This window comes from Phascolarctos cinereus, unplaced genomic scaffold (assembly GCF_003287225.1).
Source record: "Phascolarctos cinereus isolate Bilbo 61053 unplaced genomic scaffold, phaCin_HiC Scaffold_726;HRSCAF=1367, whole genome shotgun sequence".
Lineage (NCBI taxonomy): Eukaryota > Metazoa > Chordata > Mammalia > Diprotodontia > Phascolarctidae > Phascolarctos > Phascolarctos cinereus.
In genome coordinates, this window is record NW_027556098.1 from 353,811,386 (window position 1) to 353,825,159 (window position 13,774).

The 13,774-nt window shown below is 45.9% G+C and overlaps 3 protein-coding genes across 3 annotated transcripts in view; 2 read left to right on the forward strand and 1 right to left on the reverse strand.

Moving 5' to 3' along the window:
• Window positions 1-2,617: 2,617 nt before the first annotated feature.
• Window positions 2,618-6,314, reverse strand: ARFIP2 (ARF interacting protein 2). Its single transcript, XM_078157007.1, has 8 exons — window positions 6,156-6,314; window positions 5,621-5,721; window positions 5,035-5,131; window positions 4,791-4,909; window positions 4,328-4,552; window positions 4,080-4,237; window positions 3,788-3,962; window positions 2,618-3,693 (listed from the first exon to the last, which is right to left on the reverse strand). The coding sequence occupies exons 2-8, from the start codon at window positions 5,717-5,719 to the stop codon at window positions 3,538-3,540; spliced, it is 1,029 nt and encodes a 342-aa protein (XP_078013133.1). The 5' UTR covers window positions 5,720-5,721; window positions 6,156-6,314; the 3' UTR covers window positions 2,618-3,537.
• A 134-nt stretch (window positions 6,315-6,448) lies between these two features.
• On the forward strand, window positions 6,449-10,658 carry TIMM10B (translocase of inner mitochondrial membrane 10B). Its single transcript, XM_020975904.2, has 3 exons — window positions 6,449-6,538; window positions 7,250-7,345; window positions 7,482-10,658. Exons 2-3 carry the CDS (start codon window positions 7,280-7,282, stop codon window positions 7,677-7,679), a joined length of 264 nt encoding a protein of 87 aa, XP_020831563.2. The 5' UTR covers window positions 6,449-6,538; window positions 7,250-7,279; the 3' UTR covers window positions 7,680-10,658.
• Window positions 10,659-11,755: 1,097 nt separating this feature from the next.
• Window positions 11,756-13,774, forward strand: part of DNHD1 (dynein heavy chain domain 1) — a 150,888-nt gene continuing 148,869 nt past the window's right edge. Inside the window, 1 exon segment of the mRNA XM_078146212.1 lies at window positions 11,756-11,766. Within this exon segment, the coding sequence (XP_078002338.1) occupies window positions 11,756-11,766 (11 nt within the window).

The following is a 13,774-nucleotide window of genomic DNA, read 5'->3' on the forward strand; positions in this document are numbered from 1 at the left end:
ACTGCTGCCTTTGAAAATGTGTAGGAGTCTCTAATGGAATGCCAAAAGATTGTTGGGGCTTAATTCTGTTCAATTTTATCTGAGTATTAAAAATAATAGCTTGCCTTTATAAATGTTTAACATATATTATTTCAGATGATTGCATGATAACTCTCTGAGGTAGGTGCTATCATTTCTGTCTCATAGATGAGAAGACTGAAGCTCAGAGGGACAGTCATTTGCCCAGTGTCAAAAAGTCACTGAAATGTCAGAGGCAGAATTTGCACCCAGGCCTGCCTGATCAGCACTCTTTCAACTGCACTATGGCATGCTTACCAAATTTGAAGAGGACAGAAACTTGAGAATAGGAATACGGATGATAGAATTTTAATTTTTTTTCAGTTTCAAATTTTCCCTCTCCCTCCACCCCTTGAGAAGGCAAGAAATGCTACCCATTATACATATGAAGTCATGCAAAACATTTCTAAATTAGCCATGTTGTGGGGAAAAAAGCAAGAAAAATAAAGTAGGGAGGAAACATGCTTCAATCTGCACTCAAGAGTTCAAATGATAGGATTTTAAAAGATCTCATGCTGACAATACGAAATTTAAATGGGATCAATGTAAAGTCTATAATTTGAGTTGAAAATTTTAGTTGCACAAGTACAGGTTGGGAAGGATGTGGCTAGAAATATTTTACTTATAAAAACAGGGGTTCTAACAAACGTAAAGCTCTACGTGTCAGCAGTACGTTGCTGTCAAAAAACTGAAGTTGTATTAGGTGATTACAGTGTCAGGAGTGAAGATGGTGACGATACCAATCCCTTCTGTCCTAGCCAGAACATAACTGGAGTTGTGCAGCTCTTGGTACTACTATATTGTATAAAAGACATTGCCAAGCATGAACACATCCATCAAGGCAGAGTAGCAAAGGGACTTAACTACAACAGAAGTTGTGTTGCTGTCCACAATTATTTGAAAGATTGTCATATGGGAGAGGATTATTTACTAAGTATAATGCTAGACACAGAATTAGGACCAACAGATGGAAACTACCGGAAGGCAGATTTGGGCTCAACATAAGATCTCCTGGAATGACCCAAAGAAACAAGTTGCTTTTGGAGTTGGTGGGTTCTTTGTCATTGGTTATAAGTGGAAGCTAGAAAGTCATTTTTGGAGGATGTCTCACACAACTCAATCTTGGTAGTCTTTTATAATTTAGATGATGGGACCGGATGAGACGTCCTAAGATATCTGCATGAAGAAGAAACTGGAGTAGTTCACATCTTGTCTCTTCCAAATTTAAAATACTACTCTATGAATTTCTGCCTTCATGCCTAAGACTCACATTGTTTAAGGGCACATCTAACTCTGGGGATACAGCTGGGATAAGTGTATAAGCAGTTCAAAAAGTCAGCCTGTGAAACTCAGTGTCACTGTAATACCTGCAGTAGTGTGGTTAGGCTGACACTACAAACTGGAGAACATAAGCCTCCCTTTGTAATAAATCTGACCACTGCTAATGGGAGGGAAGGGAAGGGAGGAAATCCCAGGGATTGAAGCAGGTATACTTACTTCTGAAACTGGCTGGTTGTTTGCTTTAAACCCTAGCGCAGCACAATGACCTTTCATGACTAATCTTTAGGCCAATAAAGTAGATTAGATACCTAGGGCTCCTGTAAGTGTTTAGGAGTTCTTGATTCTTTAAAATATAATTCATTAGGAAACACTGTTCTAATTATGTTTATTACCTTAAAGAATTCAAACTCTTAATTATAAAAGTTGGTGTAGAAACTGCAATTCAAAATACTTATACAAGGTATTCACAGATCTATCAATTGCAGTACAATCCAGGAACTGCTCAAGGCATTTTACTGACTCAAGGGGAAGGGAATATTAAAAAATAAACATTGTTGTTTGCTTTAAATTGGAAGAGATAATGACCTGCCAAAGTCTAAGAAACCAGGGTAACTGGAGAAAACAAGCTGTCTGGTGTGTGATGCCAATGACATTGCTGCCCCCTGGTCTATGTGACTTGTTTGTGACACCTAGCAAACCAATTCCTTTTAGTTCTGAACAGAAGGGGAAAGCAGCAGGTGTCATTTAGATAGTTAATATAAGGCTTAGATGGAGGAGCACAGAACACCAAAAGGAAAGCACCAAGAAGCAGGAAGTTAGGTTTAGAACTCTGATCCACAATGGATCTGCATTACTTTGATTCAGTTTGCAATGCGAGCTTTTCCCATCTGTCTGTTTCCCTGGAGTCACTAACAACCTTCCCTTTGGAAGCCCCAAAGGGCCTTTTCTTGTGCTGGTCTCACAGGCAACAGAGAATGGAGAGAAGCCAGAAGCACGGCTGGGCTGAAGATAACAATTTCCAAGGAGAAACAAGTGGTGGCGGTGGCAGTCAGAATGTGAAGAGACGGGGCATTCCTGGATCTGAGTATAACCAAAGGAAGTTTGGGTCCACAATGCCTAGGGATTGCATCAGTGGAAGGATGGAGTCCTCTAGAGTGTAAGTGCAATAAGCTCAGACCCAAACCTAGAGCAATCTACATTTATGAAGATTTGTATCAGAAAGCCTGTGCTCTATGTGTCATCCTCCCAGACCCCTTACCCCCAACAAACAGGCCCGGGCCAGGTTTTATGAAAGGTTTATTTCTGGTCCCAGGCTCCCAGGCCACCCTAGGGCTGGTGTGACAGTTTCTACAGACTGGACAGGCACCCCAGAGTCCCACCCACAATTAAATTAGGAGAAACACCACCCTGGCTCCAGGGCATAGAAAGAGACAGGCAGATGCTGGGACAGACAGCACGGCACCCCTAGTCCTTGCTCCATACCTCCCCAGTCTGCTACCCTTTGGTCCTAAGACCCTCCCCTCTCCCCCTTCCACCAACAGTAATGGAGGGAGTGGAGGGAGGACACTGAGGGCAATGTCATTGGCTAAAGGATCCCCGAGCAATGCCAGCTCAGGGTAGGGTCCCAGGAGACCTGTTATCGGCCAAGGAAAAGACCCAGGAGTGATATCATTGGCTTACGGGAGAACCCTGGGAATAATGCCATTGGTTGGGAAGAGGGCCCTTAGGGAAAACCACCATTGTCTGAGGGGTAGTGGGAAAAGATCTGGAAAGTGAGGCCAAACTAGCTGACAGAGGAGCAGGGCCGTAGACATCAGAACTAAGTACTGCTGCACCGGGCCCAGTAGTTGCCCTACCTGGTCCCCTCTCCTGGGGTGTGCCTCCCTTTACCACCCACAAGAAGCTAAGGTCCTAGGAGGGAGATCCTGGGCAAGGAAGGACGAGGGGAAAGGGGAAGTGCACATTCTTGCTTTCCCTGTCCCAGTCTCTTCCCTACCAAAAACTGCTTCTCTCTGCTCCCCTAGTGGGCTTGGTGGAGAGGAGGGCACTTATTCCTGCTCCCCGCAGCCCTTCCTAGGGAGGAGGTTCACTGATCCTCCAGCTAGGAGGGCTTCTAGGGGACAGGAGCCAATCCAAGGGGGCAGGCCTCACTGCTCCTGTAGCCAGGAGCGCTTCTTGGGAGCGGAGGGCCAGGCCATCTCACTGCTCCTCTAGCCAGGAGGGTTTCTCAGAGCCTGGGGGCCGAAGCTTGATGTTGAACTGCTGCAGGGTCTGCTCAAGTTGCTGCTGGTTCCCAGCGAAGTAAGCGGACACGGCATTGTGGAAAAGCAGCAGCTGCTTGTGCATCACCTTGATCTGGGGGCATGGATGGGGGTCAGTTGGGAGGAGGTGGGAAGAGAAAAACATTGAGAGGAGTTAGGGGGTAGGGGTGAGGGGGATGGTTTAGCACCTTGTTCTCCTCCAGAAATTTGAGCTTGATAGCCACGTCCCCACGAAGTTTCTCATACTTCTCACGATGTGTCTGGAACGTGGCCTGGGCGCTTTCAAGTCGGCCCAGGGTCCCAGCATCCCGTGGACCCAAGCTCAGTTCCTCTAAGTCTGTGCGGTATGCATCATACTCCAATCTGGGGGAATGGAGAGAGTCGTGTATGAATAAAACATGGGAAGTAAGGCCTAAGGCCTCCTAACCTTGAGCCCCTTACTCACTCCGCACTACAGCTTTCTGGCTCATTCAGTCCTACCTGGCAGCCTCATATTGCTTGACAGTCATAAGAGTGTCCTCCATGGTTTTGGTGACCAGGGTGTTGATGCTGGACACAAAGAAGTTGACAGCCCCCAACAGAGTCTCCCCATTCTTACACAGCAACTTCTGTGTCTCTGCATTATAACCAAATTCCTCCTGTGGGTTGGATGAACACAGGGGCCCAAAGGTCATGGCTTGTCCCTGGCCCCCTGTTGCCCTCAAAGTGGAAGGGAGATAGATGCACACACCTGGAGCTCGGGGGGACTTCTGGCTGAGGTCAGCGAAGGCATCACCCAGGGCATGCTGAGTCTGCAGCAGGCTATAGAGGTGAGCAGTGAGTGCCCGGCCCAACTGAAGAATACTCTCATACTTGCGCTTTGTGTCCCGTAGCAGCTCGATCTGCAGCTCCAACTCTAGGTCCACGGTGCGTGATCCCCGGCCAAATCGCTCGGACAGCAGCTGCTTCGTACACTGAGCAAGCCCCAGGTCCCAGGCAGTCAGAGGGCTCTCCCATAGACAAGAGCCCCCCAGAAAATGGAAATACCTGCCCCCCCCCAAGTTTCAGTGACTATGAGCCCCTGGATGAGCAAAGGCAGGGAAGGAAGGGATGGGATGGGATTCAGGGACCATGAGAAGAGGGAGGGCATTAACAAGGTGTAGGATATGGGAGAACCCATGGGACAGAGGGCTGAGGGGACACAAGCCCCACCTTGTAGGTGTTGATGCCCCACTTCTTGACAATGTCAAACTTCTCCCCAGCAATGCCCCGGGCCACCTCGTCACCAGGGCCGGCAGGGGTTGCACTGTGGGGCTGCTGACGGCCAGGCCCTAAAGGATAAAATTCTGTGATCCGCATGATAACCATTTCTGTCTCTACCCCCTCCTTTGTCCCTCCACCCAATAATTCCTCAGATATTCACTCCCAATAATTCCTCAGGCCCTCTGCCTCATACCTGTGGGGATAAGACCATCAGCTGAGCCCCCATAGCCTCCTGACACAATGCTCGTTTCATTGAGATTTGGTCCAGACACCATCACCTGCTGCAGGTCCTATGATGGGCCAAGTGAGAGTGGAGAAGGGAAATAATGAGGAAGAGACACAGAGATGAGGAATGGAGGACCCACAGGGGAAGCCTGGAGAATTCAGAGAATAGAAAGTGAATCTAGTTTGGAGTAACTTTAGGGTGGCAGAAAGGGGGACTGGGAGGTCAAAGACTCGGTAAGGCTAGGGTATAGTTAGAGGTTCGGGGACAAGAAAGAGTAGACGATGGGTTGGGAGTCTGGGTATTCAAAGGAGTTATCAGAGCATAATGGGGAATCCAGAGATGGTATGACCATGAATGTGAGGTTTAGGGAGATCAAGGGATGGTATGGGGGCACCAGGAAATTCAAGAGTAGTGAGGATATTAATGGAACATAGAGTAAGTAAGTCAGAGAACAGGAAAAAGTTTAAGGGCTCTTGGATAAGGAGGTCAGAGCATGGTTAGCTGCACCAGGGATATGAGACCAGTGGGATGCTTGAAGCAAACAGACACCCACCTGCTCAAGCCCATCATCTTCAGGAAGCCGTCCAGCCTCGCCATTGCCGTGGATGGGGATCTCCATGGTGGCCGCTTTCCCCAGGATCCCGTCAGTCATGGCTGGGGAAAGCAAAAGTTGGGGTAAGGACATTTGTTCTTAGAAAACATATTGTGTTTCCCACTGACACAGGAGTTCCTCACAGGACTCAGGTGCATTCATCCTTCAGGAGCATTCTGCCCTGGATTTGGGTAGGTGTCCCTTCTCTCCCCTTGGCCGAACTCGATGTCCCTCCTCCCCCATCTGTCTCCAGTGGGTGCCCCTCCTCCCCCCTTAAACCCTGGGTTTAGCTGGGTGCCCCTCCTCCCCTCTTAAGCCCTAAGCTCAGCTGGGTCCCCTCTCCTCCCTCTCCCCAGGGCTCAGCTGAGTCCCCTTCTTCACCGAGCTCAGGGGGACGCAGCTGAACCCTCCTTCCCCCCATTGACTCAGGTGTATGCTTTCCTCCTCCCTCCCCCTTCCCCCCAGGGCTCAGGTGTGTGTCGCCCAGCTCCCTCACCTCTGGCTGGGCCACGCTCCCTTTGCTTCCTTTCCTCTCTCCCGGCAGCCTCGCCTGTCCCTGCCCTGCCCTCGGGGCGCCGGGCCCGGGGCCGTCCTGGGACCTCGGGCTCCGGTTCCCTTCGCGCTCCTCGCAGCAGGTCAGGGACACGGCGGAAATGACGTTTCCCGCCTGGCAAATGAAGCCAGCCGCGTTGCCTGCCGCTAGGGCGGAAGTGACGTCACGAACCGGGACACGCCGCGCAGCGCCGTAGGCTGAGGAAGGCGGCGTGCGGTTTTGGAAGTGACGTGAGGGGCCTGCGCCCTGTGGGGCCATGGAGTCAGCAGCAGCAGCAGCAGCAGCAGCAGCAGCAGGTGCAGCAGCAACAGCAGCAGCTGAGAAACGTGAGTCTGGCGGCGAACGGTTCTCTTCGGCCTGGCGGATCCCTAGCTCCTGCCCCGCGGGCCGCCGGAGCCTCAGGAGCCACGCACGGTCTGGGAGAAAGGGAGGAGAGAGACCCGGTGTGTTAGGAGAGGTCAGGCTGTGGGGCTGACTTCGGAGCATGCGCCCTTAGTCCCGGTGCATCCTAGTCCCGGGATCCGGAGGCACGGTCTGAAGTTGAAATGGAGAGGTTTGGATGGCCCAGGACGGACAAGGGGACTCCCTCAGGAGAATGCTTAAAGGGCAGGGACCCTGAATGCTCTGGACTTCTCCCTCTCGGAAGCTGGATGGGAAAGGAGGTGCCCAGCCCCACCTCCTGATTACTGCTTGCTGTCACGCTCGTGTATCTGCACATTGCTCTGCAGCCTCAGGTCCCTTCCTCAGCCTTATCCTTATCGATGCTTTGGAAGGAGCTCTGGGTTTGGAGTTAAAAGACTTGGGCTCTTATTCTGGTGGCGAAAGACTTGGGCTCTTGTTTTGGTTCTCTGATTGATTCGCTTTTTAACCCCAAGCAGGTCACTCGTCTTCCTGAGCCTGTTCTACAAAAGGCTGGGAGTTAACGATGTAATATTTAATGTCACTTCCAGTTCTGATTATCTAAGCCTCTTCTGTAGAGAGTCTCTCTCCCCATGGACCTCATCACTCTTAATCTGAGCTCTTCTCTTTGCCCCCAGCTTCGGGACTTCTTGTTGGTGTACAACCGGATGACAGAACTCTGCTTCCAACGCTGTGTGCCCAGCTTGCACCATCGAGCCCTGGATGCAGAAGAGGTGTGTAAGATGTTCTCTGCAGGGAGGTGGAGAGTGCACCTCTGGACTGAAGAGGAAAAACTGTAACTGTGGAAGGGAAGGTTGTTTACTCTTGGGGAGGAGAGAGACTGACACCATCCTTTTTTCTCCCTTCTAGGAGGCTTGCCTGGACAGCTGTGCGGGAAAGCTAGTCCACTCCAATCACCGCCTAATGGCTGCCTATGTACAGCTGATGCCTGCCCTGGTACAGCGGCGCATTGCAGACTATGAGGCCACTGCAGCACTGGCAGAGACAGCTGGATCTCCATCAAGTCCCACGACTGGCCAGCATGGGGCTCCAAGCCCAGGAAGCTAGGGGATTCCTGTTCACCTACCACCTTGGGATGGAAAGCTCAAATATAGGGCTTTCTGATATCTGGAAAGTGTATAGTATGATTTAGGCTACCTAAGGGGCTTTCTGGAGCTATTCTGTGTCAGTCCTATCTCTGCTGTTGCATACCAAATGCCCTTATGTCATCATACCAGGGGCCCATTATCTCCCGCAAGGGGTGTCCAGGCAGAGGAAGAGTGGGCCAGGGATACCCTTCAGATTCCAAAGGAAATAGTACAAGGGGCTAGAACCAAAGATGACTGAGCAGAAAAAGGGGACTGCCTGGATCCTCAGAAGGGTTAGAAGGCAAGAGAGGAAATTATTAGTTCATGGCAACTAATCCTACCCCTGCCACTGAAACCCAGGGATGGCATTTCTATGAGTCTGGAAACATCCCTAACTATACCTTTCCCCTTATCTGACCCTGCCTGTCAGCAGTAAAGTCCTTATAAGTTTCCATGGATTGTGTGTGCTTGCTTTAGGGGGAGCAGGGTAGGGATTGGTTGAGACTTCTTATCCCTCTCCTGGACAGGGGTCTAGGATAGAGAGAAATATACTGTCTCAAAGTATTGGATATTGGATCTAGGATGCCTCAGACTGTCGGAGAAGCTTCCTTAGGCATCTTTTGTTTGTTTCTTAGTGGCTAATTTCCTTGCTAAATCCCTCTACTTATATCTTAAATTCTGTTCCCTGACCTCTCCTCTAAGACCTTGATTCACCTATCATCCCTCTTCTTTGTATTCTTTCCCATACAAACATTTTCTCCCTTGCTTCTCTGACCCTTAATCTTCTTATCCTAAAAAACAAAATCTTTCCCTGGACCCTGCTACTGTCTTCAATTGTTGTTCTCTGTCTTCACTGCCAAACCCCTAGGTCTATGCTAAACTTTCTGAACATTCCACTTTCTCAGCACATTCTTTGATGCCCTGAAATCTGGCTTGTAACCCCAGCACTATACTGAAACATTTTTCTTGTGGTCACAAATGACTGTCTTATAGCCAAATCTAATTAGTCCCTTCTCTTTCTTCCTCTTTGACCTTTGAAGTATTAGATAACTTCTCCTTCCCCCACCCCCATTTATACTCTTTCACCTAAAAGTGAACATTGCCAAAACTAAACTTAATGTTTTCCCCAAACCTAACTTAAAATTTTCCTGTTTCTATAGTTGCAACTATTGTCCTTTAGATATTGAGGTTTGCCTCTTGAGTCCTTTTTTACTGGTTTTTCCCTTTCTGAGACCAAACCAATCAGTTTGCAAGGCTTGTCTGTCTTTATGCAATATCTCTTGCAACCACCCCATTTCTAGTTCTGATACTAGCACTCTAGTTAAGGCACTCATCACCTTTCTCCTAATCTGTGATATCAGCCTCCTAAATGATCTTTCTATACCTTCTTACCTTGTTAATCCATCCACATAACTGTCAAAATAATCTTACTAAATGATAATTAAGGCTGCTAATGTCAAACTGGCCCTGCATGAAAAATATTTCATGGCTCCCCATTATTTGCTGATTAAAGTCCAACCAACCTGGTATTCAAAACCCTCCGTGACTTGTCCCCAACCTGTCTTCCTAGCCTTGTCTTCATTGCTTCTCTTCACTTAAACCCATACCATAGCCATGTGCAGGGGCGGTATGCCTTAGGTTTTCTTGGCTCTAAGACTGCACATGCCATCCCCTCTACTAGGAATGTCCTTACCCACTCCTCAAGAACCAATATAAATATGACCAAGAAACTCCTTGTTTCTTTTAGTTGATGTCTTAAATACAGCCCTTTGTCCCTTTCTTGGTACTTTTACATTGTACCACCAGACTTGGGTTTGGACTTCCCGTCCTTAACTAGCTGTGTGGCCAATTGTTAAGTCTCACTGAACCTTTCTGAACTATTCTCTTTAAAACTAGATAATACTTGCACTATACTACCTCACAAGGTTATGATGAAAGTTACAGATATGTGCTGTTTGAAGAATAGGAACAACTCATTTGGGAATATCTGCATAAATTAAGATTTAAAGATGAAAAGTAGCATGGCATAATAGAGAGCTAGCCTCTGCCTCTAAAATGTATTGACTGGGGACTCCTGGGCAAGTTGCCAAACCTCTCAGTGCTTGAGCAGTTGTCTATGACATTAAGTTGCAGAGAAGGTCCCAGTCTTGATGGAAGGAGTTTCTTCATCCAGGAATGCCATCTACCAGTGAAATCACAATTTTAGTCAATATCTCCGTATCTCTTGTTGATGAGCAATCAGTGGTGTATTATGGTACCATCAACACTGTAATAGGATAGGTAATGGACCTGGGATTTCATTGGTGAGGGGAATTCCTGGATGCAAAAATTTCCTCTACCAGTGCACGAGTACCTTCTCTATAACTTACAGTTTTAGTGCCACTAAGATTAAGTGACATGCTTGCCCAGGATCACACTGGCAGTATATATCAGAGGCAAATCTTAAACACAGGTCTTCAGACTCAGAAGTTGATTCCACTAGGCCATACCACCTGTCAAATAAGAATATGAGAAATTGTGGATAAGAAATATGCAAAGAGAAGACAGAATAAGAACATTGACTAAAAGGCAATGAAGCTTTAGAAGTACATTCAGAACAAAATATATTATCGTTCTTTTTAATTGAAATGCAGATACTTTAAAACAGTAGAGTTTTATTTGGAAATCTCCATATTTGGGTTGCTTCTTCATTAGAAAATATTGAAGTTTATAATTTAAAACAGGGCATGTACTATCACCCTTGTGTGCATACATGTCTTTTCTACTGTTGAGCTCTCTGAATTCAAGGACCCTGTTTTCATTCTTATCTCATGATTGCCTAGCACAGTGCCTTGCAAAGCACATATTGGGTGTTTAAACCATTGTTGAATGTATTGTTTATGTATTTCTTATTCTGTAACTAGGCATGAAATCAAACTTGTATTAAGAGCTCAATAAAGACTCTTTGAATCATTTACAACCACCCGATCATCCCTAAGTATATCACAAGTCTGGGAGAAGGGAGGGGGTCATTAGGGAAGACTCCCCCGTATAGAGGAATTTGAGTAGGGTGTGGAAAGAATGACAAGCATGGATGGGTGGACAAAGTGGAAGGGCACTCATGGCTATGGTTTAAAATGGGAGTTGGCAAATTGGCACAAGGGCCAAATCCAGTCTGCTACCTATTTTTGAATAACTGGCAAGCTAAGAATGGTTTTTATGTTTTAAGAAACAATAAAACTATGTCATGGGCTACACAGAAACAGGCAGGGGGCTGCATTTGGTCCATGGGTCATAGTTTGCCAAGCCGTGGTTTAGCGGAATCACTGAGAGATGGTTCTAGGAAGTGGCCAGTAGAGTTTCTTGTCAGAGCTAGAGGGAATATGTTAAGAAGTACATTGAAACCTAGAAAAGAGGCAGATTATGGGGCACCTAGAAAATCAGGTTGGGGGAGAGTGGAAAGGCATTTTTAGGAATCTGGCCAGAAGATGGACAATTTGGGAAATAACATTTCAACAAATAATAAGTGCCTATTACCTGCAAGGCAGTGTGCCAGCTTCTGGAGCCATTCTTTACATGGCATGAAGGAATGGCCTAGTAATAATGGAGGATTTCAATTATCTGACTATCTTATTAGCTGAACATCTGCTAAGTTCTTGGCTTGCTGTAATGATAATTTCATTCTTCCAATGGCAGTAAGCAACAATGGAAACTCTTATTTTGGACTTGATTATGACCAGGAAGAAGGAACTTGTTCCTCAAGCAGAAATGTTGGGAACTTTTGGGAGAAGTAACCATTCTAATTTAGAATTTAATAGAAGATAAGAAAAATGGGCATAAACTGATGCATAGGTTTTAGGTGAGTGGATTGGAAGGGCTCAAAGGAGAGGTAGGATCCTCTGACCTAAAACACTGTATGTTGGAAAGTCAGCCTCAAAGGGATGTATAACTCCTAAATGAAATTCTGAAAATATAACTCATGAGAAAGAAAAGGAGGGGCACACATAAGGAACCCATCAACAATTTTTTGAAAAGAGTAATACACAGACTAAAACAATGTTTAAAAGAAGAGTCAACATGGAGAAGCAGTAAGCTATGATGTGATAGCTAAAGCCATGAGAATAAATGAAATTTTCAAGAGACTGTAAAAATAGCAGAACATAGGTCACAGGGCTGATTCTTGGAGAATATGTGCATTGAGGGATCAGGGAAAGGATGGGAAGCCATAGAAGGAAGAGTTAGAAAATGTAGGAGGAAACGAAGTCATTGACAGAAAAGCTCCATATACATAAAAATATTTATAGCATTTTTTGTGGTCATAAGGAACAAAGTAAATGCTCATCGATCATTGATTGGGAATGGCTAAACAAACTATGTGAATATAAGGGGATATTACTTTGTTTTAAGAAATGGCAAGCATGATGAATACAGAGAAACATGAAAAGACTTTCAGGAAATGGTTCAAATTGAAGTAAGCAGAGCCAGGAAAATAACATACATAATGAGACAGCAATGTAAGCAGAAAGCACAACCACAAAACAATGAAAACAATGCTTCTAAATTATAAACAAGCTTGGTCTTAAAGAGGAGTTAGAAATCACTTCTTCCTGTTTATTTGCAGAAGTCAGGGTCCATGAGTGTGTGGAATACTGCATCTATCATCAGATTTTTTTCAATGTGTTGACTAATTTTGCTGACTTTTTTCTCTCTTATTTTTTCTTTTAAAAATTGTTATAATGGGGCAGCTGGTGCAGTGGATAGAGCACTGGCACTTGAGTCAGGAGGACCTGAGTTCAAATACGGCCTCAGACACATAACACTTACTAGCTGTATGACTCTGGGAAGTCACTTAACCCCAATTGCTTCACCAAAAAAAAAAAATTTATAATGGATAATTTTCTAGGAGCAGGGATCGAGAGTGATTTGGAGATAAATTTAGGCAATGTAAAAGGAAAAGCTATCAACAAAAATCTATTTGTAAAAAGTCAACAAGCATTTACTAAGCACTTCTTATCGTTTGTCCTTCATGCTCAAAGAAGACCAAAATCACATTCAGGATCAGTGTACAGTGTGTCCTGCTGTGGCTGAACATACCAACAGGAGCTCAGAAGGCTCTACAGCAGGTCAGGCACAAATAGTCTCTATGACCATTTGGGAGGGAGATGTCTCTAAATCTTTGCATCTCATGTTTCTTTTGAGTTACTGCAATTCTGCTTTGCTCATAGAGCACAACTTTGATGCAGGCACACCATGTGGGACAATCCTGTGCCAGTGTCTCCCATGTCTCACAATCAATACCAAAATTCATCAGACAGACCTTAGGAGCATCCTTGTACTGCTTCTCTGAACACCATGTGAAAATGCTTACCTTGTGTGAGTTCTCCATAAAATAGTCTTTTAGGTAAATATATCTTTGCCATTTGAACAACAATGGCCAGCCCATTGGAGTTGCACTGTCTGCAGGAGAGTTTGAATGCTTGGCAGTTCAGCTTGAAAAAGGACCTCAGTGTCCAGTACCTTATCTTGCCAGGTGATCTTCAGATTGTCCTGAGACAATTCAAATGGAAGTGATTCAGTTTCCTGGCATGGTGCTGGTAGACTCTTCAGGTTTCACAGGCATACAACAATGAAGTCAGCACAATGGCTTCAGTTCGGTAGGCAGCCTACTACTTCGTCTCTCCCACACATTCTTTCAGAGCCTCCCAAACACTGAGCTAGCTCTGGCAATGCATGTGTCAACTTCGTTATCAATGTGTACATCCTTGAAAAGTATACTGCCGAGGTAAGTGAGTGAACTTATCCACAACATTCAAAATTTCTCCATTTGCTGTAATCAGTGGTTCCATGTATGGATGATGGGGTGCTGGCTGGTGGAGAACTTCAGTTTTCTTGGTATTAATTGTTAGGACAAAATTAACGCAAGCATCTGAGAGTCAATCCATACGTTGTTGTAACTCATCCTCAGAGGCTCAGAGGGATAATATTTCAGGTATGGGGGACAGCTAGTGAACAGTCCAGAGTTAGGAGTTTGAGTGCAAGTAGATTGCAGAATATTTGGTTGAGGGTAAAATGTAAGAAGACTAGACAGGGGGAGGG